This window comes from Dipodomys ordii, unplaced genomic scaffold, assembly GCF_000151885.1.
Source record: "Dipodomys ordii isolate 6190 unplaced genomic scaffold, Dord_2.0 Scaffold25, whole genome shotgun sequence".
In the NCBI taxonomy this organism is placed as follows: domain Eukaryota; kingdom Metazoa; phylum Chordata; class Mammalia; order Rodentia; family Heteromyidae; genus Dipodomys; species Dipodomys ordii.
The window spans coordinates 17577637-17605518 of record NW_012267241.1 but is presented as its reverse complement, the minus strand read 5'-3'; the positions used below and the strand labels follow the sequence as shown (position 1 = coordinate 17605518).

General features: G+C 36.8%; 1 protein-coding gene across 1 annotated transcript in view; it reads right to left on the bottom strand.

Annotated features, from left to right (window-relative positions):
* Positions 1–27882, bottom strand: part of Znf521 (zinc finger protein 521) — a 287726-nt gene that overhangs the window by 116952 nt on the left and 142892 nt on the right. The window contains exon 5 of the mRNA XM_013014942.1: positions 17356–17440. Within this exon, the coding sequence (XP_012870396.1) occupies positions 17356–17440 (85 nt within the window). The remainder of the gene's footprint in view (positions 1–17355; positions 17441–27882) is intronic.

Below are 27882 nucleotides of genomic sequence, written 5' to 3'. Positions count from 1 at the left end.
CACTGCAGGGTGTGTGACTCTGGATTCTAAACATCACTCAGAGCAAAGTTATTGTTATTTAAGTCTATCAACACACCTTTCAGAAAGATATGAACATAACCACTTGCTACTTTGCAGAACCATGAACATTCTCACACAGTGTGTTCCTACATTAGTAGCAGTGCCCTCTGCTCACGTCTATTTACATGGAACCTATCACTTCAATGCCTGTTCCCCAATAGTTCCAAAAAAGTCAGAAGGAGAAACTTAGCAGCTCCTTTAAAGTAGTTTTCAAGATAGTGTAACAAAATACAATTAGGCTAGTGCCTTACTTATTTTTTTTGTCAGTTGTGGGGCTTGAACTCAGAGCCTAGGTACTGTCCCTGAGCCTCTCCGTGCTCAATGCTAGCATTCTACCACTTGAGTCACCGTGCCACTTCCAGTTTTTGAGTGGTTAATTGGAGATAAGAGTCCCATAGGGACTTTTCTACTCAAGGCTGGCTTTGATCTGCGATTCTCAGATCTCAGGCTCCTGAGTAGCTAGGATTATAGGTGTGAGCCACCAGTGCCCAGCTGCCTTATTACTTTTAATGCAAAGATCAGATTTGAAATAAACTGAAGATGAGTTTCCTTGCCTAGAAAATGGCATCAACATAAACCTAAGACTTTATTAATTTTGCCAGTACTGAGGCTTAAACTCAAGGAATCATGCTCCTCTCATTTAGAGCTTTTGCTCAAGGCTGATGGTCTCCCATTTCAGCCACATTTCTACTTCTGGCTTTTTGTTGATTAATTGGAGTAAAGAGTCATGGATTTATTTCCCCAGGCTGGCTTCAAATCCTGATTCTCAGATCTTAGCCTTCTGACTAGCTAGGATTACAGTTGTGAGCCACTAGTGCCCGACTCAACATCAGACACAAACGCAATCATTATAAAGCAATTGCTAAGAACATCCTGCTTAAGCTCCCAAACTGAGCAACCAGTACATCTAAGAAGAGGTGAATACCAAACCAGGTAAAAGTAACCTAGAAAGATTGGAGAGTGTGAGTTTGTCTCCTCACATCCACAATCCACCTGCTCTTCTGCTGAGGTCAGCTGACAAGCCATACCTTCTTTAGCTCCACAGTACAAGTAATGATAATGATAACTACTTTATCTCATGGCCCAGAAGAACAGATGACTGACATCTGCCCAAGCAGGGTCTCTAGCGCTCTCAAAACCTGTTTTCTCATTTCCACTATTTCTTATGATTTGTATAGCTATACATTATTATTTACCAATCTGTGACCAAAAGGAAATATGAATTAGGCATGAGATAAAGTTGGTGATGGTAGTGGTGGTAATGGTGATGGTGGTGGTGGTGGTGGATGGTGGTGTCAGAAGTTGTGATGGGAAGTGTGTTAAATTTAACAAAATCATGTTTCATATACAGAACTGTCCTGGAATTTGAGTGTTCAAGTTTGTTATTCTGAGCCATTTGATTAAATTTAACCACAGGAAACTCTTCCAAGTCCTAATGAAGCAGCAATTACATCTAAAAAGGGAGCCAAGCCAAAAAACATCCTTTTCCAATATCTCTTTCAAACATCAGACTGCAATATAAGCTTCATGGTTTTCATTTCACTTTAGTACCAGCTCTCTGAGCTGTTGGAAAACACGTTAAACACAAGAAAGGGAGTGGTCCAGCATTCTGTGGCAGAAAGGCTGGCACCTGACTCTGCATAGATGTGCTCTCCTGTGCAAATGTGCATAGCATGTACCTTAATACATAAAGAACACCACAACTATGTCTTCTTTAAAGAAAGACAATACAAACACAGAAAACTATAGTTACTGAGGGGAAAATTTCTATTAGAAATCAGTTCTACCATTCATAGCTTTTGACTTGATATGATAGTTTAAGATACAGATTACATAAAGCAGACTTTGAAAGTTAAAATCGTCTTTCCATTTGGAAATGAAAGATCCTTTGTTTTTTGCCCCTAAACAAACTTGAAAGATGTTTTTTTTTACTTAAGAGATTTTATTTTATTCACTGTACCATCACTAAGATAAATCAACTTGTTTTGACTACTAAAGATGTTACAGTTATCCCAAACAACCTGGACGCAGAATGGGACGCAAATCTCTCTCCAGGCTTTCAACATCACATTTATCCCACGTGATGGAGCATTTCAGCATAATAATGCAGTGGCCTGGGACACAGGAGACAGAGAAATAATGTCAACAGCAATCCTTCACATTTGGATCTTACCACATCAAGTGCAAATAGTGAACTTAAACATGAAAATGCAATTTGCTCCTGCTCAAGTATACATTTTTATCTCTTATGGAAAAAAAAACCCACACTCATTTCCAACGCCTCAAGGTAAAGAGAATGGCATGTATCATAAGGGCAGAGAATGTCTGAAGGATTTAGAAGCAATCTTTTCATAATGCTTCTTGGAGTGAGGAAGTGGAGTTATGAGTTACTCAAAATTCATAAAGATTATTAAGTTTACATCCTCACAGAAGATCTGCCACCATGGTCTGTCTGACTTCAGTGTACTGTCAGCATGCCAGCCCGGGACTATTGAGAAGCTTACTCTGATTCGGGACAATCCATCCATTTTGTGGCATTAGAGCTGTGTCGCAAACAATAAAGGTCCTGCCACATTCTAAACAAAATAAGGACAACAACAAAACAAATCGCTTTCAGTGGAAGGAACCTGCAGTATCTGCACTGAATTCATGACAGTATCCATCAAACATTCCTTCCTGTAAGTGATTTTAACAGGTAAGTAAGTTCCTATTTCAGCAAGTTGCCTCTAGATTATCAACTTGTGTGTTTGTGCCTGCTGGGCTATTTGAATGATTACCCTATCCCCTAAAGCCCTCAGCTAGGACGCATTCTGCACCCAAGGCAGTGACCCCACACAATGAAGAAGCCTCCTCACCAGTCAGCTTTCCTGCTTGATGAATTTCAACCTTAGAGCTCATCTAAACAGAGCCTATGGGCTTCATGTTTTTCCTTCTTACTCTTCGCTTAAGTCTGTGGGAAGTTATGAAACATATTTTTCTAGTCCTCCCAAGAGCAAGGCCAGGTTCACAATTTTGACCTTGGAAACACAGCAGTCCTTGCAAAGCCCAGACAGCATGATAGAAGTAAGTATTAGTGCTCTCTGCCTGGCCTCCACAAACCACTCCATGTAGCATGGAGCAATGTTACTGATGAGAAATGACAAGAAATGGATCATTGAGGGCAGGGAGGAAGAAAAGGAAATAATGAGATTTAATCACATAAAAATGTCATAGGCACACAGCTTTTGTGAAGCAAAGCTGCCCATCCCAGGTGAGGGCAGGTGTTCTTATGAAACCCACCAAATCCAGTGTCTAATGGAGCTGCCTAAACACTCTTTTAATCAGATTAATGTATAGGATTCATGACACACTCAGAAATTCTCAGTTCACATCGTGTCAATGCAATCCCTCCAAAATGATTTTTTTTTAGTAAACATAGGAAAATATCTATGCATTAGACAGATGTCTTACATGTGTAAGAAACAATCCCAGGAACACTAGAGCTCATATGAAAGACTGTCACAGACTAATTAAGGACACTGCTGCCAGAAAAGGAAGGCTGACCCTGCAGTCTTATTTACACAGCTTCCAGCCAGAGGGCTGTGAAGTGGAGCCCCAGTGGGGGCATTTCTATCAGAAACCCAAGGGCACCTGCATTAGGGAAACGGGTGTAAATGAATCCCTTTGCTCAGGGACCGAAGAGGAGACACAAACACTTCAATTATCTTAGTATGGAATACAACTGGTGACCCTTTTGCATTTGACTTCATGATACCCAGTTACCTCTCATTTATTTAATATTTTTGGTACTCCACTCTGCATTCAGTTAGAAGGAGGACATTTTGAAGCAAGAACGATATGCTCTTTAGACAGAAGGTAGTGATTCAAAAATTGCAAAACTTAAGCTTTCAAAAATAGCCTAAGTGACCTCTTGCAGTACTCTGACCATTCCACAGCAAGCGGGAGGCAACCCCTGTGAAGAGCGAATTCTGGCAAAGTTCTCTCTTCACAGATGATGCACAGCTTAAGCTATAATGAGTTTTTGGGTTACAAATGCTGAACACATTAATATTCCTTGATGATAATTATCACAGTATAAGCACCTTTCCCAATGTGAGCAGCATAAAGCAACTGAAGCAGCATTTTTACTACATTTGAAACAAGCTGGAAAATGGGATTTTCTACTCTCATAACCTGAGGTCAACATACATCAAGCGTTGCATATTAAACACACCTATGTCTGGAGCACATCTTACCACTATCCCTTTCTGCTTCATGTATATGAGGAGCCACCTCTGTGATCCATTGCTTCTAATAAAAGTCTTCATGGGAACACACACCTCAAAACACAAGATGTTTCTACCCCTTCACAATGAAATCTTTCGTTTCTGCTTAGGAGAATAGAACCAGTAAGCCGGATTTGACAGATGAGATGAATCTCTGTACAGTCTGAATGAATTCTGGGATCACTGGCTGAATGTAAAGCAGGAAGAAAATTAACGTAGAGTCTAGCAAATTGGCTCCTAGAAGAGCCAAACTCACACTACATACAAATCTGGACAACCTACGAGCCTTTATCTTTACACCTGCACAACTAGACTAATAATCTTATGAAGCATTGAAGGATTATGTGAATTCTAACCCACTATCACGATGACAGTAATGGAATTAGCATTGCATTCACTGTGGATATTTCCATATGGGAATCCTACAAACCAACATTTCACTTCAGATTAGAAGAATCATGGTTACTTGGATAACAACTACCAAATATTAGAAGAACAATCACAAAGAATGACCAATTAGGAATCAAATCAGTGTATTTGCCTATCCAATATGCAGCATTTGTCCTAGTGTTCTCAAAGTTAAAGCTGAAAGGATTAAATGCTCTAACCCCACATTTGATTTGATAAAGTGAACTACATAAACTATAAATTGATTTTTCCTTATTTCTTGCTTTTCTCTGATTAAGAGCAAGAGAGAAAATATTCTAAAGCTCTTTTTAAAACATGATACCATGACATTTTTATATTCTGTGCAAATAATCCCAACAGAACTTTTGACTTAATTGTGACAAATATGAAAGCCAGTTTGAACTCTTCGTGAAAAGACTGGGAATTGATTAAGGTATTTTGTAGGTGTGAATCTGCTGAACTCATTTGTACTGTGTTGCCATGCACTTCCTTAAGAATATATGTCAGGATACAATCGTTTCAAGTTCTCTAATACAATTTTTACTTATGTGCTGTGAAAATGTCTTAAACGATTTGAACAGACTGTAGGGGTTAGGAGTGAAGTTTTGCTAAATATTTAACACTATTACGAGCTTATTAAACACTATAGACTGAGAGCCATTAAGGTTTGATATACAGAGCTTGCCTATTTTATTTTTTCAACTTAAGGCTGGTACTCATTTATCAGTACATGGTTGTGTTGTTTAAAGTCCTCATTTACTTCCAGATAAATGGGGTTTAGGGATCCTTTTTAGTGTAGAAATGACTATTTGGTTTTACTGTGCAAAATTGGCTTTACTGTGCTTGAAAAGAAAAAGTCCACAAAAGCTTTAAAAGGTTATTTTGAAGTAATACAGGAAAGCTTATACATTGAGCTAGAAGGATGTAAAGTTTATATTTGATTCATCACAATATAAACCAAACAGGGAAACAGATAACAAAACATGTATTCATCCACAATTGGAAATCTAATCTCAAACACACATCATACAGCAAGATTACCCATCAAATTTGTTGCTTTTGATTGTGACATTGTTATCATATGACTTACTGGCAACTATTTGTACTTGGTTATTTTGTAAGTTAAAATTACCTTTTGCAAGCATTACATTAAATAATTCTAATGTTTTATCCATTTACAATGGGTTAGAGAGCAGTAATTCTCCCTGAAAAGGTATCTCTCTTCTCAAAGAAATATAATATAGCCTAATTTAAAGAAAACTCCCTTTCCACTAGAAACCTGCCGAGTGAGCAGTTATTCAGTAAACACTATAACGATGATTATCTGTCCTTCCAGTTCTCAGTGGAGACCCTTGCTTTTGAGAATGTCTTGTGGTGACTTACTAAATTCAAGCTATTTCAATTAGTATTACTGCACATTAAAAATTAATTGCATTATTGAGTGGATTAAGGTTTAAATTTCAATTCTACCGTACGTGCAGAAGAAATGACAGCTAAAAATCAATGCTCTTTGGCCCACAATCGGATGTATATATGGTCAGATAGCATGGGACTGGCGTCATGGCCAAGCAGTTTTAAAAGGCTTGATAGTTCAATTGAAGGTGTGTCAGTTCTAATTCTAGATTTTAGTTTGAATGCTGCACAGTAGTCCTGACTTAGAGGAAGGAAAACAGAACAGCTGCCCCAAAAATTGAAAAAAAAATGGACGCAGGTACTACCTCTATGAAAGGGGATTAATAGTCACCCTATATGCACACAAGTTATCCTAAGCCTAAAATCTTGTTCACAGTATTGTTCAATAAGAACACACAATCTCTGTGTTCAATCCACAGGAGTTTCTCATTGGTGACCAAGTGAACAGAGCTGGGTGGTATCAGGAAATCAGCTATTATACGACTATGAATGCATGCAATATTCATAACGACTTTATGTTTTAAAGGAATCTGAGAAGATTGAAGATGCAAATCGTGTATTTATGGAACGCTACCAGCTTGACCCCTTCAACAAATTATATGGGACAAATAGCCATTGATCAGCCTGACTGTAGCTTTATAACATCCGCACAAGATGTGCGTCACTTTTCTTCACCATCATTTTATTTTTTAACATGACAAAGAAAAGGAACACTATAAATGAAGTCAGCAACATCAAGTAGCATCAACAGAGAACCACAAAGCCACCCAGGATATCTGGGTTTGGAATTGAATGGTGATTAGTATGTGCCTAAGAGGGGAACAAAAAATGATGTTAGCAGCATTCCTTGTGATTCCCTTCTGCGGTGCACCACTGGCCAACAGCAAGTTTGGCAGCAAGGGAGTAAAGAAGATGGGAAGTAATCATAACAATAAAAAGAATAATCTGGTGCAAATGGACCCCAAGGTGTAGTAGTCCTCCCTGTACAACAATCGCCCTTCACTGCAATTTACTGAGGTTGCTTCATTCCAATACAGCATGCAAAGGGCAGTGTGCGACGTGCACAATCTCCATGGCTAGATGTGGCTGGGACCACCCCAGTGGGCAGTGCACGGCGACCAAATCACATTGCTCAAAAGTGAATGTAGCTGGGGGGAAAAAAATTAAATACAGGTGTAACCTGCATACAGTGTGCTGATGAATCTTGAGAAGAGAGGGAAAAAATAGTATCAGGGAAAAAGTATTTCCTAAGTGACATATAAAAGGATTCCAGATTAGTCTGAATAAAAACATCCTTTTAAGGTATAGCAACTTGTGGTTTTAATAAAAGGCAAGGATGAAATCTATAGCATTTCCTGTTTGGAAAATATGAAAAAGAGTTTTGATTTTTCCTATTTTTATCCTCCATCAGCTGAACTGAAAAGACGGTATTAAGTGAAGAGTTATCACATGGCAAATTTAAGTTCAGGTATTTAAAAGAGAAGGCAATTGATTTTTCTCATTCTTTCCTGTTGGAGTTGGAAGTCTTATTTCTCTGTCAGTCTGGTCCTTAGAAGAAGATGCTGAAGCAATGTATTAAGGGGGAAAGAAGCAATTGCTCCCTCACTAAGGATCATTGAGTATGTCATTGGTTAATTCTTGCTCTATGCTCCTCATTAGCATTGCTCTCAAGTTTCTGGTTATCATATCCGAAATATTAAGACATAATAACTACGAAGGTGCAGATAATTGGATATTAACCAGAACATACTTGACTGGGCAGGAGGTAGAGCCCTGCTTAAACTAATCCTGAAATATATTAATCATCAATTAATGAAAGGGTTTCAAATTCATTTTCTATTATGGAACACCTCTGAGTATCTAAGCTTTTTCTAACAAAATGACTTGGAATAACTGGGTAGAAATAAGAAATACAGCCATCTGATGATGCTTTGAATTAATTCTTCACAGCCTGTTGTTGAGTAATTACAAAAACTGTAGCTAAAGCCAGTACAATGTCTAGCGGGAAGAAGGGACACTTTCTGAAGTTGAGTGGCCCTTGTTGAAATTCCAAATATATTCCTCTCAATGGCAGAGCTGTAGCTAAATATTTCATCAGAGAGTTGTCATGGCATTGTCCAGCCCTGATAGTACTCTAGGCCTACCCACTGGCAACAGATGTACACTCAAAATATAAAGCAAATAAATAATGGGAGCCCAGAGAAGTAGAGCAAAGAAATGCTTTACACACAGTAATCACTGGGTAGGAATAAATTGATGGATCTATTAAGACCTATAATGTGTCGAGTTGAAACATATGAACCACCTACTTACATGGAATAAAGAAATGCTAAAGATACACAAAAGAAAAAAGAAGAAAACAATAAGTACAAATGGAAAAGTGAAGCCATACTCTATACATTCTATGAGGCTGTGACACTGGGTACACTTTGACTCACAAATGTTTTATTAATTTAGTTTTTAAAAGCCTCACAAGCTTTCTCCCAAAGGGGGGAAAAACAAAAACAAAAAAAGTCTACAAATATTCACATTAGAGTCATTGCTACAAAAAGCCAAATCAACACAATTTCTAGGTGCATCATTTTCACAACCTGATTCCAATACCTTTTCGTACTTAAAAACATACTACTCAGGTATCCTTTTCTTTTTAAGTATTTTTATTGTTATTATTAAGGTGCTGTATAGAGGGGCTACCATTTCAACAGTCAGGTCATTGGTACATTTCTTTTTATTGGACAATGTTACCCCTTCCTTTACTTTCCCCCAATTTCCCCTTCCAATCCCTGCCCACAAGTTACATAGGTCATTTCCTACGTAACGTATACTGAATAGCATGAGTACATTTGTTCACACTTCCTCGCTCTCTTTCTGTGCCCTTCCTTACCCCTTCAGAAGAAAAAACAAGCCAAAGCACAAACAAACACCACTATCACTACCAACAAGAAAAAGAACAACAACAAAATACCCATGTTTCCATTTCTTGGAATGCATTTCAATAAAAAGTATGGGTATCCTCCTTCAGTCTGCTTGTGTATAGGTTATCATGTCCAGTGAAAACAACATCCTTAAGCCATAGGAAAAAAAGTGAGTGAATTCAATGTAAGAAAGGAACTGAAATGATATGATTTCTCTGTTTTCTGTCTTGGTGCACTGAATTTAATGATTATTGCAGGAAAAGTTATCGCTGGTTTTTTTTTGTTATTCCGTTGTTTGTTGACTTTAATTTTAATAACTCTTAAATAAGCACTCATGGCAGATAAACTCAGATATGCTGGCAAGTAGGCCCTTTCATCAACAATTTTGCCACAGAAATACACAAACATTTCAATGGCTCTTCATTAGCAAACAAATCAACAAGTGATATTTTAATGCATGACTTTATTCCATCTCTGTGGGGACCGTAGTTGAGAGTGTGATGTACAGTACAGAGAAAGGAATCATCAGCCACAATGTCCCAGGGCTCTCTCCATTGAGGACTTCGCAGCCTCTGCTTAAAGAGTGCATTTAATTGACTGATAGACAGTAGCTTCTTTGTTCGCAGAAGACAGCAAAGTAATGGCAGCTTGAAAATCGTACCATCTACAGGGTCTCCTGAGACTAGTAACAGGGGGATATGTGTCAGGAATAAATAAATAATCTAATTATTAAGCCACTTCCTGTCAAGTTAACTCCAATTTGTTGGCTTTTGAAGGCAACAAAACGAGGCATTTTTCCTCATTATGCTTCTCTTTTTATACCAGTGGTAATCACAGGCGGATTAAAGGGTGCCTGATTGGTTTTTTTTGTCAAGGAACTGAGAAGCAGCCAACAGTACAGAAAAACAGAGTTGGGGTTAGAAGAAATTTCATGCTTGTCTCCTTTCCAGCTCCCTAGCAGCCCAGACGGCTGCCCCATACAGGGCTGCCAGCTGTACAGCAAATGTGTACCCCTCCAACTGAGGCCTACCGGGCCACAGGCGCCATCCTGAGAGCCGTGAGATACCTTGCAATCTTGGCAGGTAGCTACTGCTGTCATAGGCATAATTCTAAAGGTGACCTACGAAACCCCGTCAGCTCACCAAATGCAACAATGTGAGCAGCTGAAGTTCGACACCCACTCTCCATATTGGCTCCCTCTCCTTTGTTTACTGTTATTAATGGTCCCCAAACTAGGAAATAACCTATGAAAATAGGCCATCAGAGACCTTTTCTTTGGCTGGGTAGGAATCGATCCTGTGGAAATAGGTCACGATCTGTAAGTGTGATGTGCATTTGGGCGTGTGTGTGTGTGTGTGTGTGTGTGTGTGTGTGTGTGTGTGTGTGTGTGTGCGTGCACACGCGGGCGGGTGTATTGGGGAAAGTGCTCTTTTTTATTTAGTGCTGGTGACTTTCAATGCCCTCATTCAGAAAGTCTACAAGCTTCATTCAAAACCCGATATATACATTTGAACATAAACTTATCAAACAATGAGTGGAAAAATGAATATGCTGTGTATTCTACAGAAAGCCAAGGTCAAGGACAAAGAGCCAGAAGTCCTAAGACTGAGGTAGCCAGTCACAGGCCACCCACACATCTGGAGTAGTTTCTTTTCCTAGCCTCCATACTGAGCCCAGGAAGAGAGTTATTCTGCTTGAGAGCAATGTCCTTCTGAGGCCGCTTTTATGGGCAATGTGCTCTGAAAAGTAGCAAGAAAATGAACCTTGAATGTGCCTCTGGGCTCAGCCAGAATCCCTCTCATAGAATCTCCCCCAAGAAATGTCTACCAGGCTTTATTGGAGGTTTGTAAATTAGAATCTGCATTCATTGTCACTATTTTTTCCTCTTAAATCAAGGCTGCCAGATGCAAGCTAAAACATACCATCTAGGGCAAACATCCTCACTTGCCTTTTAATCGCTGAACAAAAATTAGGAGACAGACCCAAAGATTTTCATCCTAAATTGCTTAAGACATAAGAATCCAAAGAACCAACAGGACCTCTTTAAAACCTCAGCTTTTTCTAAAAAGTTTTCAATATTCTCTCCCTCTCTCTCTCTCTCTCTCTCTCTCTCTCTCTAATTGTCTCTGTTTTTAGGAAGGTTGGTAATAGACGTGGCTCGATAAGTTCCTGTGGTCCTCTTTGCACTTGGTAAACAGCATAGCTATGTTATATTTATGCCCGCGGATGTCCTTTCTGAATACATCTTGAATTTTTGTTAAATTGCGCAGATAATTAAACCCTTTTCATATTTACAGTCTGCTTCATTGGTACCATGAATTCTGTTTTCAGTTACTGTCTGCAAATCCCCTCTCTGAACAATTTCATACTAAGCAATAACACTTCATTTTACATAAGTTTTATCTGATGTCCCCATACAGAGCTGCCAGCTGTACAGCAAATGTGTGGTTCTCAAACTGAGGCCTACCAGGCCACAGGCTCCATCCTGAGATCTATAAGGCACCTTGCTGTCCTTGGCAAGCTTTTCCTGCTATCACTGTGACCATAGCTCCACACTGCACACAACTTAAAATCATCTGATTATTAGAATTTGTGGCCCACACTCCATTTTATCCTTTATTTAATCTATCCCCAGATCACACATTTGTTTAAATGTTTTGGCTGGTTTACAAATCATGCAGCCATCTGCACAGTAGGTGTGACACCATTTTTTTTTTTAGACAAAAGTTAACGTTACAAACAAAGATAAAGTCATTTGAAAAGCTTTGGTGTTTGTTATTCTGCCTGGTTCACTTGGACCAACTCTAAGAAATAAATAGAATTATCTGTGTAAATCGATGAACATCTATGAAAAACAACACCCAGCAGAATGCCGAGCTTGCTCCATTACCTACGTTAATATCATGACAGCTGAGGAGAGATGACCTGGCCCACTTCGCATCTCTCCTGTACAGATGGCTATTAAAGAGAAAGTATCCCTTTTGTATGGTCCATGTAGAAACCCTTTATGGGCTTTTCAAATAAGCCAGCATTGCCCACATGAGGGTAAGCTTTCTGTTACCATTAAACTGCCCAGATTTCATCTTTTTTAGTCCAGCTCTTGATGAAATAAGCCAGTATTTCGTCATATTTAACACCAAATGCTTGTTTCTTGAGTGCTAAAAAAATTTTAGGCCATCAAATAAAATTTGTTTTCAAGTTCTATAGACTTTTCATTTACTATGAATGTAAAGTAAAGCCTCAAGCATCTCAATGGGTGTGAGCTCCTCAGGATTATATCTTAACACACAGGAGTATACACACGTATATGCTCAGACATGCAGGTAGTATTGTAGGTCCAATTCTGTTCGTTCTTTTAAAAAGAGCTAATGAATGAGGAGAAATTAAGGGCAACACAGACTGTTAACTTTTCTTTGCAAACATTAAGATTTGTGGCTAATTCTTCTAAAGATTTTCAAAATCACATACAACTATAGGCTTTAAAATGTTGTTGTAGGGTATCTTTTTTTGTTTTGTATATTCTACACGTAAGAACATTCACTTTGAAGCACTTCAGTCTGTGACAGTGACTGTCAACCAAACAAAAATGAAGACTACTCAAAGATGACCATCCACTGAATGCCCTTTGAGATCTGAAGGATCAAATAAATTGCAGAATACATGAATGCCACTTGCTGGAAGAACAGATGAAACTTAACTATATTCTTCTAAATAGATTCATGTATTCTTTATGTTTTAGTATTAGTGATATATTTCACGTGTCTTATATCCTCTTACATGTCCAGTTGAAGTGTTAAGTCTCTTGATGATGTTGTACAAATAATCATGGATAAATATTGATATCTAAATAAAAAGTCAGTACCTTTTCATGGGTATTTTCATACTAGCTATTAATTACTGCTCTCCATTCTAGTTTGTCTTTTCCAAAAGATTAAAAATCTTTTCTTCCTTAAATGCCTCGGCATTGCCTTTGATCTCTCCAGGGTATTTTTGGACCATTGTTAGGGTCAATTTCTAGATTTGTCCTATCTTTATATGAAACAAGACAGTCCAACTTTGCCACTTACAATACGGCACTTACCAATCATACAAAAATATGAATAGATAAATAAGAATTGGGAATGTGGCTTAGTGGTAGAGTACATGCCTAGCATGCATGAAGCCCTGGGTTTGATTCCTCCGTACCAATAAATATAAAAAGCTTGTAGTGTTGCTGTGGCGCAAGTGGTAGAGTGTTAGCCTTGAGTAAAAGAAGCTCAGGGACAGTGCTCAGGCCCTGAATCAAGCCTAAGGACTAACAAAATAATAAAAGAAAGAAACAATAAATAAAATGAAAAATCCATTGCTAAGTAGATTTTTTCAAAGTAATTCTTACATAAATGCTTTGTGCCCAGATTCTTTCTTATTTTCCATCCATGGGCCTTGAGAGAGAGGGCTGGAAGTGGCCCTGGTTATGTCCTGACTACATGCCCTCCAAAGTTTATGGCGACAGTAATCAATTCCAAGGATAATGGCCTTTCTCCCCTTTGATCATTTCTTTGTCAAGCTGACTGGCCTTCCATGGTGAGTGTACTGCTGGTTGTCTATCACCAGCCACTCGCAATTTGCTCACTATGTTTCATGAGACAGTTGTTTGTGGCTGTTTGGAACACATTTGTCTCTTTAGGGATTTCTGCGCTAGTTACAATGCCAACCTCCATAGTGAACAAAATTTCTTTCTAACTAAAATAGATAATTAGAGGCTGCTAATTATTGGTCAAGAATTATCAGAGTGAAAAAATTAAGCTTGATCTCATAAATAGTTCTTGGCAATGTCGACTCTTTATATTATCTCATGCCTAACAGCCCTTCACTCAGAGCACTTACAAATTTACTCTGTGGCTGTGGAGCCTCATAATTTTATATGAGGCAGTCCCTTCACTGGGTTAAATACATTTTGATTCTCTGATTTACATCTCTAGTTATTGTTATGCTATACTAAATAATAGTAATATCGGAAAGCCCAAAGTGGAAAACAGCAATATATATTTACTATGGGAAGGTACATAAAAATGAATATAAATTAAAAGACATAATACATGATGCCTTCTTGTCAGACTCTCAGGTCAAAACCCAATGTTAATCATGTAAAAATGAACAAAGGAAGACAAGAAAAAAATTCTTATCTGCACAGAGATTAAAAAAGGGAATTCTTTTCCCCGGGAGAAACTGTTAAAATGTTTTGCTGTGCTCGCTCTCTCTCTCTCTCTCTCTCTCTCTCTCTCTCTCTCTCTCTTTCTCTCTCTCTGTACAAAAGAAATCCCTAAACATTCACTGGTCTGATTTCTTACTGAAACTGTGTCAAAATGTGGTTTTCCTTTATTTTCCTTAATAGACATAAGCCAAATCACTGGTGTACTTTTACTGAGTAATTATTTCTGCAACTTAGACCATGTGTCCATACCTAGCTGCAAAATGGTACTTTAGAAGAAGAGCACCTCCCACAAGTACATGTTGGAAACATTGATGGCTTCCTGCTCACAAATGTACCTGGTCAATAGTCTGAAACCAGACTGTCCAGAAAGAAGGTTAGATGTTGCTTAAAACTAAATGAAAATCTGTGTGCTCCACAGAAATAAATGCAAATGTCTTGGTTAAAGACAGAATGTAAAGTTACACTTCCCTGGGTCATCTACAGATCTTATTTTCCATTAGATGACATAATTCTTCCTGTAGACTGATTGAAATGTAAAACAAAATCTGTAAAAAACAGTATCTACCCTCTTAGCAAAAAGAATAAGAGGCTTTTCAGATAGTCCCTAATCCCTCTTCCCCTGCTAAATGTCTAGTTGAGATTATTTTTTGATTAGACAAAAAACACGTACAGATACACAATCTAAAAATACCTACCCTCAATGGAGATATTTTAGCCAACAAAATAACGCTGCCTGCCTCATTTGAAAGACTGAATATCACACTGGGATTTTAAAAAAGGGATATCTTAGCCTCTGTGACACCCTCCTGCTTCACATTCTCTCTTTCTCTCCCTTTCCCTCTCTCTCTCTAGATATTAACAAGGTGAATGGAGTTTAAGAACTTGGATGCCTGGTCAACAGCTAGAACATTTAATGGATGCGATTCATTTGTTTAAGCCTAAAGTGCAAAAGAATCATGTTTTATTATTAAAAATAGCATGAATATTAAAAAAAGACCCTTTGTGAGAAGAAATGGAATTTGCTTCTCTGATGGAAGGTGAATTGTTAAATGATCAGTTCCCATGAGTAGATGAGTGTCAAATTAATCTATCAGAAGGAAGAGGAGCAAAAGCCTTGGAAAGCACAAATGATGCAGTGGATGTAGGATAAATACAAAGACAACTGTATAAAGCAAGTTAAAAAGATGTTGCCAGGGCGATGTATGAATGTTATGGACAAAGTGATAGTGAAATTGGAAAGTCAAAAAGCTCTCTTATGTTCAGCATTACTCCAGATTCTACATGAACCAGAGACCATTACTGTAGTAGAGAAAAAGTATTCAATTTGTTCATCTAGGTATAGGAACAAAAAACAAAGAATTTTATTTGAATAGCGCTAATCAGAAGCAACTACAAAATTTTGCCAGATGTACCATATATTGTAAACTTTTGCTGAAATTCATTTATAAAACAAAATGACAATCACCAAATGATCATCAAAAGGTATACAGCTAGGAAATCTTGATATTTACTATTTAGCAAGAACAATTCAATATTGCTAACTCCTCCCACCAGAAAAGGAAATTTGCAAGTTTACCATAGAGTATTTTTCAGAATCAAAATCCAAAGGCAATTTGTAAGGGAAAACATTATTTGAACTCCTCTTAGATACTGCAATTGTCTTCTGAACACTGGGAAAGCCTGTCAAAGTGATTCTGTCTCACTGAAGAATATGCCTTTTAATGCATAACAAAGTCACTAATAATATTAGTGCTCAAATCTTGAAAATAAAGAGATAAAGGAATCAATATTTCAGCAGTTATATATATGCTCCTTTTCACACAATTAAACACTTAGTCTTTTATAAGCAATAATCCTCCTAAAGACCCATCATTTGAAAACTATAAAGCAAGTTCTATTGAAAAACTATTAATCAATTTTCCAACATGCTTCTGAATTTATCTTCATTAATTCATACAAAAACATTGCAAGTGGTTTTATGGTTGGTTGCAATGATCAGCAATGACAGCTGGAGCAGCCGTTCCTTGTACTCAGTAGTCTTACAATTCTTCTCATTATTGTATAATAAAACTTGTTTTCCCTTCAAAGCAAACTCAAGAGTCTCAAATATTGAATTCTTATTACTTTCTGGAAAAGTTTCATATTAGAAAAAAAGGTTATTTCATAATTATCTATAGAATTAGCACATACCATGAATTAAGTAAGAAATAAAAATCTATTGTTGTAAACCAAACACAAGTGAGTAACAAAAATAGCACAAAGTAAAATCAATTGTCATTTTACCAGTAGAAAAAGATCTGCTTGATAAAGCTTAATTGGCTGGTAAAATTCTTAGTGTTATTACTAAGTGCTTATCAAATTAAAAAACATAGGCAGTAAACCCTGAGGAGTTAAAAGATAATGGGACAATATGAATAAGTGAAAAAAAATCGTTTTTAGTTCTAGCCCATGTAATAAATGCAAAAAGGTCTTAAAAATATTTGCCTGGAGTGACTTCTGAAATCTTTTCCCAAACCACTTTTACAAAGATGTATTGAAAATTTGAGAGGGAATAAAAATGATTACTAAATTCTTTACATGATCTTTATTATCATAATTATTTCCAGGCTGTTAAAACCATACATATAAAACTATTTAGGGCAATTTAAATTATTCATGTTTCCATATCACAAAAACTCCCCACCTTAGATTTTGATACAAACACGCACAAGCAACACACAGTAGTACCATTACTGTAATAACTTCTGAAATTAAAACCTGTCTAAAACTCTATGGAAAGCTAACATCCAGTTCATTAACCATTCCTGTTAGTTTTCAATAATGCAAAAATGATTAGAAGTTTAATTTGTTAATCACCTGTGTTTTGACTGGCAGCAGATATATAATCCTCTGCAGAAGTCTAAACTAGCCCTTGCAGAAAACAAAATGTGCTAATGCTTTATCAGGTCTAATAATAGAAATAAAAAAAATCAATCATGCCTCGGTAACCCATTGATGGCTGAACAATTAATTCACCTTTAATGATGCTTAATTATATAGGCACTAATGTACAAAAGCAGGAGAAAAATCTATCTGCAATAAGGAGTGGAGAGTCACTCACCAATCATGTGATTTGCAACATGAACCTGAATGTCCCATTCATTGTAGAAAACCATCTGACACTTGATGCATTGATAGGTCTTCTTCTGAGAAAACAAGTAGAAATGAAATTACTTAGACAGATGCATTTTTTTATTATTCCTACTGAAAATAAACTGAGAGTTAAAAAATAAATAGATAAATCTATCCATCAGCAAGATTATATTTTTTTCTGAGGTGCTGGTCTTACTACACTGCTAATTAAATTACTGTGGGGTCATTTTGAGAAAATTCCACAATTTCTTTACTAGGACCTTCCAACTGGGTCCCCACATTATATTCTTCATGCATTTAGGAGAATCAGAAAGACTATAGATCCAGGAGAACATTTCTATCATTTATTACTAGAAATAGATGTTCTTCATTATGAAATAATACATTTTCAAAGACTCAAACTTGAAAACAGAAGTTAATATAAAAAAGTCTGTAACATGTAGCTGTGTTTCAGTAACCAATATCTGAGTATCAGGCAAAATTTCATTCTGGCCAAAATAACTGGTGGTTTGCTTCTACAGATCTATAACTAAAAATATTCATGGAAGTTAGCTAGAAAATTTAGACTATAATTTTTGTATTGTTTTTATTGCAAAAATGTACAGAGGGGTTACGGTTACATGAGCAAGGTAACGAGTACATTTCCTATTAAGCATTGTTGCCTCCTCCTTTGTTTTCCTCCCCTTCCACCTCCACAACTAACACTCCCGCCCCCCCCCCAACCAGGTTGTGAAGTTTGTTTTCAACGTAGTGTTTTGTACATCTTATTGTTACAATGGGTCAACCTGTATCCTTATTTAAGCATTTTGCTTTTCCCCTTCCCCTCCCCAAATTAGAGAAGTGTATATACAAGATGCAGGGCACCGACATCAAATATAGTGAAAATAGGGGTTATGCCATGCGGGAGGAACTTACAAAGCAACAAAAAATATCACATGATGCATTATAAATACGTTTAGAAACAATAGCAAGAAAGAAAAAAGATATGCCCAAGTTTAATTTAGATTTTAGAAGGTGCTACATTCTTGCATTTTAAATACATACTTTATTCTATAAACAATTGTCATATCATGATGAACAATTTAACACTATTTCTTTACACAATAATTCTGTAGAGTAGAATTTTTATTACAATTCTTAGATCACAATTGAAGAAACTGAGGCTCAGAGAGCTAGGAAGATATACCTTTGTGACAGTGTCACACTACCAGAAAAAAAGAAAATACTTCACTGAGAAAAGTCATTTCGCATCTCTATTTCTGAGTCCCAGATCATAATAGCTGAACACAACAAATAAAGTTATCAGCTGTGGTTACACTGTTACATACTTTTGTGATAAAACAATAGTTATCATCATTAAAAATTATTCTAGAAAACAAACAAAACTACAATGAAACCATTATGAAAAATATCACAAATGTGAGAAAATTGCACTTGTAAAATCCCATTCTGGAAATTGGATTTCAACCATTCTTACATAATTATCATTTCATCTCCATTCCTGTAAATGTATTTTACTAATGCTATTAATAGAAAATACAGGTCTGTAAATGATAATGAATGCAAAAGAACTCAAGTCCTTTCGGACCTAAAAAAAAATCAAGGGTAAGCACAAAAATAGTGTAATTTCACTTAGGATTAAAAATTATGCTATTCAAATAGGTTTTTCCTAATCGGCATGATTTAACATAATCTTTTCTTCTACAACCATGAACAATATTCCTTGCAAACCACAGCAAGTACAGACCTATTTCCAATGGAAGCTGTCTAAATAATCTAATGGTCTTTGTACATTAGGCATATTGTGAGTTGAGTGCGCTGAATCTAAATCTAACTCGGCCTTCAAACAGCGTGACAATCAGGGAGGATGATTTACTGCACTGAGCTGTTTACAGGATCCTTTGATGGTGACAGATAGAGCAACATGTGTTGTGTAAATAACATCCATCCCCCTTTTCCAACAATATTTCCCTTTAGAACTAGTTAGAAAATATTTCTTACTCCCTGATGACCTACATTATATATTGTTTATTAGCATACTTCGAGCATTATTCCTGATATGTGACCTTGCTGAAAAACAAAGAAACATAAACTTAATGGCTAGTCTTTTCTCTTGTTAGCACAGTAAAACATACAATATGTCGAAAACTGTCTCCAAAAATGATGACTGATGAATATGTTGATGGAATATACTTGGGGCATTGTTTTTTTTTTTTTTGTTTTTTCCTTCTGGTCTAATAATAAAGAATGAAATCACTTGAAAAGCCCAACTAACAAAATACCAGCACTTACTATCATCGAAATGAATTGACACATTTAAAGATTCATGTAGATAAGTTTTCCTTTACCATTGAAAGAAAATATACTTATCACTGCTGGAAACCCAACTTCTAATTCTCTCTGCCCTTAAAATAGTATGTAAAATGCTGTATGCTATTGTTTTTATTAACAAGGCCATATTCTTGTCTGTAAGTACCTCAGTTTGCTGCCAGATGAGATATGGATTCAACGTGCAGTGATGGTAAAATACTGCAGCTTGAACCCTACCTCACCATACTCCTTAGGTTTGCCCAAAACAAAGCAATGGCATACAAATTGGCATGTACTAAGGGCTTTCTCTTCAAAGCCATATGTAAAATTAATTTTCATTTTCATTTAAAAAAACACTTTTAAGAGACCTTTTAAAGCATCCCTCATTACAATGATAGATTCTTAACAAAATATTTGCAAGACCTTTGCACCATTTTGTTACACCACCTTTTGAGTAAAGGGACAGTTAAAAGGTATCAGTCAGCTGGGCGCTGGTGGCTCACGCCTGTAATCCTAGCTATTCAGGAGGCTGAGATCTGAGGATCGAGGTTCAAAGCCAGCCCGGGCAAGAGAGACTGTGAGACTCCTATCTCCAATAAACCACCAGAAAACTGGAAGTGGCGCTGTAGCTCAAGCGGTAGAGCGCTCGCCTTGAGCTGAAGAGCTGAGGGACAGCGCCCAGGCCCAGAGTTCAAGCCCCACGACCGACCAAAAAAAAAAAAAAAAGGTATCAGTCAGGGAAGAGTTCAAACTCCCAGATTAAATCCATTTCAGTTCTGCATCATCTAGATTAGGAAGGAATTTGCCGTAATTCTAGGTTCACATTTGCTTTTCTGCTGCTTTCAACCATTGATCCCAAAACTAGGTTCTGGCTTTAAAGAGCAAGTTGAATCCCTTGTGTAATATTATAGTTACATTAATTTCACATGGAAACAAAACGGGATCCTGCAAGCCATACTTGTAACACCTTTCCATTCAGATTACTTGTCCCCAAGTCAGTGTTTTAATAAACAGAATCTGAAATAAGGTTCAATATTCCAGGTGTGACCTGACCTCACAAAGGGCAGAACTGGCACCTCCCTTAGGACAATTACTTCCATTTATATAAAAGACAACAACCATAAAAAAAAAAGTCAAGTGAGATCATTTCTTTGAAAAGAAGATAAAAGTAGAAACAGAACTTCCATTGTTTGGGCCCCAGATTGGCCTTTATCAAGCTTAGGTTGTCAATTTACTTGAAATGCTAATTTAGTACAATTTTTAAAAGAGACTTTTTTTTTCATTAGCCTTTTTAAATGTGCTACTTGGGAATGGGATTGTCATTTCCTGATTGTTCTCTTTTGTTTTCTGATACTGATAGATGTAATTATCAAGGATACAACTTTTTCCCAGCACCTCATTATTTTTGATTGATTTTGAGAACAATTTAAATGTGCCTTTTTGACATTCTTGTTTTCACTTGTATTCTGGTTAAGGTACTCAGAGACTTCCAGAAAAGAGCATCTCATAAATTAAAAAAAAAAAAAAAGATTACGGATCTTTAATAATGTAAAGTTTAAAAAATTATTCTGCTGAACCTTATCCCCTTCCTTTTGCTCTATATCCATTAGTAAGTAGACATCACATCATTTTATCATATCAAATAAAAAATAAAAATTTAAAAATTAGGGTTTTACTTGTAAGCTTCTTATAAATTTTCAACAAAAATCATGAATGCACTAAATATATCAGTGATCCATAGTAATGCTAGAAAACATAAAAAAAAATCTCAGTTGCCATCACTACAGAAGCCTATTACGTGCATTCTTTCTTGTTTAGTTTATAACCAGGTTGGGGTTAACCACATGATTGTCCAGTCCCTGTCTCCAAAGGATTGGGATTACAGCTCTGCATTACCAGGCCAGGCTACATAAATTCCTTGTTTCTGAAAATTGGTAATTAAAGGGTCACAAGTGTCTGGCTTTGTCAGGAGGAATTGTAGCCCATGTCTATTTGATGAGGGAATGTTCTTTACAGGAAAATAACAGGAGAGATAATAAAATTGGAAATTCACCATTTTGCAATGTGAAATAAAATGATTAGGATAGCCATTCATGCATGGATGCTTAAACTTTGAGGAGCAAGACTACTCTGAGATACTCAGATTTCACCCTTTGACCACTGCAAAGCTAGATGCACCTTTACAAAGAATTTAGCTGGTAGCAATCCCTGAAACCAAACTATTGAGATTAATATTATGGTTACTGGAAGAAATGGACATCTTCAGCTTCCTGATGTGAAAGGGACATAAAATGAATCACATCAGCAGTTAAAAAAGAAAAAATAACTTACAAAATATATACTTGGAATTGATCAAGCTTTTAAACTTCACAACTCAGTGTTTAGTACAAATAGGGAGAGAAGGACAGATAATTACTATAAAAACAAAACTAAAATATCTTTAAGGAGAACTGACCAATTATCTTCAAAAATTCAATATCTCAGGGACAAAAAAGTGATGATTATTTTGAGATGACCTTAAGAAGATTGAACCACTAATTGCAATGTATTGTACCTCACCTGAAACAGGTGTAAAAATGTTTTGAGAGTTGCCAGGATTTGGGTGTTGTCTTGAAAGGATTATTTACTTGTCTAGTTCCAATTGGCACTGGGGAGAATACAAACATCTGCTTGGCTCCACTAACTAGTCCACACTACCACTCAGGCTCATTCTTCCTAAAATCCTGTTATCTGGACAGGGATAGGATTCCCTGGAGAAGGCTTCATTTTTTTCTGTTGTCAGAGGCTCAGGCAATTCCCTTTGGGGACAAGGAGGAAGTTGTGCCCATGGATTTGTTTGAAAATAATCTTGGAATTCTACCTGTCATCATTGTAGATTGAGAGTCATGATTAAAGTGGCATTTGAGAATGATAAAGAAGTTTTTGTGGCAATTGTGGAAATCTAAATATCATTCAGTTACTGGGTATTATTGGGGACATAGAGAAAAATTCTTAGATGTTCTAATGGCATTGTAGATCACTTCTGTTAAGACATGCATGCAGAATATGTTAAGAGTAAAGCAGTATGTTATGCTATTTTACTCAAGAAATCCAGAAAAATACACATATGAACATAGTTATTCATGGGTAAAGTAAACATGGTTATCCATAAATGAAGATTAAACATAGGTACCTGTGTGAATGTTTTCACAATAAAATGAGGGAATAAGTAAAAAAAGTAATTCATGGGATGCATATTTTTCATGCCATAGTTCACTTGATTAACCCCATATGTCTTGTTCATTTTAACTCCCCAACACCTGCTAAGTCATGAAAATAATTTCTGCTAGGTTGTTATATGCAAAAGAGTTTAGATTTTTGTTGTTGTTGTTGTTGGTTGTGGGGTTTGAACTCTGGGCCTGGGCACTGTACCTAAGCTCTTCAGCTCAAGGTGAGCACTCTACCACTTGAGCCACAGTGTCACTTCTGGTTTTCTGGTGGATAATTGGAGATAAGAGTCTCATGAATTTTACTGCCCAGGCTGGCTTTGAACTACAATCCTCGGATCTCAGCTTCCTAAATATCTAGAATTACAGGCGTGAACAACTGGTGTCCGGCTAAGATATTTTTGTGAATCCTTTTTAACACAAATCTAAGGTATAAACTTTAAGAAGTCAGGAATCATAGATCACATTCATCTCTGTAAAAAAGTAATATATCCTTATAATTGTGTCATATTTACATTCTACATTGTAAAAACAAAAACAAAAACCCACTTGTGAGCAGGTAAGGGAGATGTAAATCAACATTTAATGATGAATCACGTGACCTGCCCCAAGAAAAACAGATGGTGAACACCTTAACCAAGGCCAGGTTTCTCTGCCCCCTTTGGCTGGTTCCATTTTTTAAAAATATTTGTTTATTTATTTACTTATTTATTGTACTTAAGTAGCTAGTTGTAACAAAGGGGTTTCAATTCATGTCAGTTCATGAATACAATGCATCTTTAAAAATCTTTTTATTATCTTTAAGTAATTGTATAAAGGAGTTGTCATTTAACAAAGCTGTTTATACATATAATGCATCTTGATTATATAACCTCTTTCAACATTCTCCCATCTCTTTCAACTCCAAGCATCCCTTCAGTTTCCCTAGTTCTATTTCCATATATATACAGATATATGCATATATCTGCATGTATATGTATATTTGTATATATATAGTACATATATATAGAATATTATGACAGCATTTTCCTATCCTTTCTCCATTAGTCCCTCTCCCAGTGACCTTACTCCCCATCCCCCATCACATTGTTGGGTTTTAATACACTTTATACTCCTATGATGTACAGGCACATTTGCAGTTGCATTTTTCATGCTTTTGAAAGATAGTTCTTTTTGGAAATGTGTAGCGTGTTGGTCTTTGAGAATGATGAGAGTGGTGGTGGTGGGGCAAACAGCTTATAAAAAGATAGGGATTATTTTGAACCACCTTGCCCTTAGGTTCCTAAGGTCCTTAAGCTTGCCTTAGGTCTTAGATCCTTGACTAAGATCCACAGGGTACAGCAGACTCTCCAAAGACAGGGTCTATTTTAAGCTTTTCCTTTTGTTTTGCATGATCTACAGTTTTATTGTCATGCTGTAACCTGTACATTTAATTTGCCCTAGTCATCACCGAAAGAACATTTTTCAATCCTATATCCATATTCCTGAAATGTTCCAACAATTACAAGTATTAGGGTTTGAATCTCTCTCACAATTCACCTTGACATAAGAGTCTAGAAACTCCTATGAGACTGACACTAGAGCTTCTCCATCCACATTCTCTGTATCTGAACCACAAGTTTCCATGCATATTTTAAAGTGAGTGTGTCTGCCTGGGTTCTGATTGAAGTGAACTGTCCTTTTATAAGCCATTGGTTCTCTCTTTATTGCTGTCTAAAGTTTGTCCTATCTTTTATTTCAATGACTAGTTTTAAACATTCAAGTAATCTTTTTCCTTTGCAGGAAGGGGAACACTAAGTTTTGCTTTGAAATTTATCACTCAAAAATTGCCCCTGATCTTTACTAGCAGTAAAGTTCATTTACTTATTCTGGAGTGTTGGTCTGATGCTCATTCATAGTGAGAGCATTTCTTCCATGTGCTCCTCCCTGCCCCCACCCCCTCCCTGCACCTTGGCAGTGTTTCTCCATTACTTCTCCCAGGCCATGAAGGTTACTAGTCCTGAGCGTCTCCAGGGGTGTTTCCTGTGCTTCTGCTGTTGGGAGGGGTAGAAGGACTTCACAGTCAATCCCAGACACAGTAGGTGGCCAAGTCTGCTTTAAATCACAAAAATAAGAATCTCTTCTCACCCCGTTAGTCTCCAGCTAAAAACTCTAATGCCAAGTGCTGGGCAACAGCATTAATTCTCCTAGGTCTCTCAGTATGAGCAAGGAATTCCCCCAAAGGCCCTGCATAAGGGGATACATACATACATACAGATAGATAGATAGATAGATAGATAGATAGATAGATAGATAGATAGATAGATAGATAGATGAGTATGAACATATAAAAATTATATCCTTAAGCATATACATCCCCTTATGAACATAAATATGAATATATATGCTTATATATTATATATATATCAAATACATATGCTTAAGTTCCTAGTCCTAGACACTAGAGCCCTATGTTGGTTGATCGCCTATGCTGATGACTTAACCCAGAGTCTCTGGCCAGCCCAATTAAAATGACAGTTCTGGAAGTGGGTGCGGTGGTACGTGCTGGTGATTACAGCACTTAGGAGCCTGAGAGAAAAGAATTAGGAGTTTGAAACCCACCTGGAACACATAATGAGACCCTCTGTTAAAAAATTGTTTGAAATAAGCAAAGAAACTAAGGAAGAAAGGGAGGGAAGGAGGAAGAGAGGGAAGTTTAGTGGTAAAATGCTAATTTTACTTCTTGTGGCCAGCAGAGTAGTCTAACAGACACCTGACTTCAGCCTTAATAACCATGTGAACATTTTCTTTACTTTCTGTATCTCAAAAATGAGTAATTATTTTGAACTTGAATAAGCCCACTTGGTTTTCTAACTTTATATGTGATCTCATATTGCTGTATGTTTGGAACATCAGAGCAGAAATTTCCAGAGTCATTCTCATGGTGTTGCTCAGACCTGAATATCTTTTCCTTCATCAGTCTTGAGCATAGTGCATGGGGGTGGGGGGTTGTGAAGGAGCAGCAATGCTCAAATTCTGAATCCAGACATTAGGATGTTATACAAACATGCTGTAACACACACACCCCAACTATATGCAGCACTTGTAGCAGAAAAGAAACGTTTAGAATCTTCGTTCTGCAATCCAATGGCTTCATCATTTAGGTATGTGACAATTCATTTAATGACTCTTAGTTTCCTCCCCTGTGAATTAAAAATAATAAAACCTACATCTTAGAGTTATGTGAGATGCAAGTGAGAATGATGTAAAAGTGCTTAGTACTGTGCCTACTAGGTGGCATGCTGGCATTAAATAGTAACTACCTTGATTGTTTTTTAGTTGACAGGCTATTATGAGGATGAATGGAAAATAATATCTACTGTCTGCTGAAACAGAGATGCTTGTCATAGATAGTTCTCAACCTTTTAGGTGGATATTCAAACCAAATTAAAATTTCCTTTCCATTAGAATCTACTAATTTAGACAAACAACAAGGTGTACAAGTATTTCTTAAATAAAGTTTACAAATGAATAGCATAAAGACTTTTTCTCTTTCTCTCCCTCTGTGTGCATGTGTTAGTACTGGGGGTAGAAGGGCTTGAATTTAGGGCTTTATCCCTTAGCGTCTTCTTCAAGGTTGCCACTCTACTACTTGAGCCACACTGCCACATCCAGGTTTTTGCCAATTAATTAGAGATAAGAGCTTCACACTTCTTTTTTGCCCTGGCAGGCTTCAAACTTTGGTTCTTAGATCTCAACCTCCTGAGTAGCTAATATTATAGGCATGAGCTACCAGTAGTAACTGGCTAAGCATAAAAACTCACAAGCTAGTAATAGCATTCAGGATAGAAGGGAAGAGGAGGTGATAGTGTTTAAAAATTTTCATAGTAAAAGGACCAAAGAGGCTGTCTCCAAGGTCTCTAGCCATATAAGTTGTATTCTGAAACGTATTTATTACAAATGAAATAGATGCTGAAGAGCAATAGCACCTTTCCAAGGTAGTAATTTTGTTAGCAAGCAAGTGTATATGAGTGAGAGGCAATAAACCACATATTTTCACAAATAATAATTTTAACATCTTACTTATTAGGCCTAGTCATTTTCTAAGTAATTGTGAATTGGCATGGAAATAAGCCCTTCAATAGAGGGGAAAGAATGGCAGAAATGAAATGAGAGGTACTAGTGACAATAAGCTTGCCCTAATAATCCACTGGGAATGCAAGTATCCATGTTCCATTGAGTAGTCCTGGGGTAGAGAAAAAAAGAGTATCATCGCTGTCTTACAGGTGTGGCTCATGTCCTGAAATAAGATACTGCAGCCCTTTGCCCACAATATCTTAAGCTCTCGCCACCAAAAGGAATAAACACGATTTCTAAACTCAAGGAGTTACAATTAGGGAAAGAAAACACATACTCTGTTACACATATTTTGCCTAAATAATGTTACAAAAAAGTTCCAGACAAAGGGGCTGTGTTAGTGTATGGCAGAGAGAAGACAACACCCTACTAGGGCGTTGGAAGAGTCAAAGAAAACACCCTGGTGGATAATCTACTATACAAAATCTGTCACAAAGACCCTACTGCATGTCAGACAAGTTGCTCACTGTCTGTGTGGCCTTTGGTAGATTCAGAAAAACAATTCAAAGCAAATATAGAGTTGAAGAAGATTGCTTCTGGGTAACTGATTAGATAGGGGGGGAAGGAGAAAGACAAAATTCTATCTAGTTTAAAAAGAAACCTGGTAACAGCTGTTTGTTTTAAATGACTGAGTTGCAATTTCTAGGCACTAGGGAAGAAAAAATATTTATTTAAGCATATTTATTTTTATAAATAAAATCCCAGAACTCCATAAGGATATATTTAGGCTACCATTAATGGTGAAATCAAGGAGTAAAGTGGTCAAACTATTTTTTCCCATTTTTCCTTGTATTCTTTAGGAATCGTAAATAAAGGTATCAAAATATTGTATTTTCAAAACCCACAAAAATAGTAACAAAAAA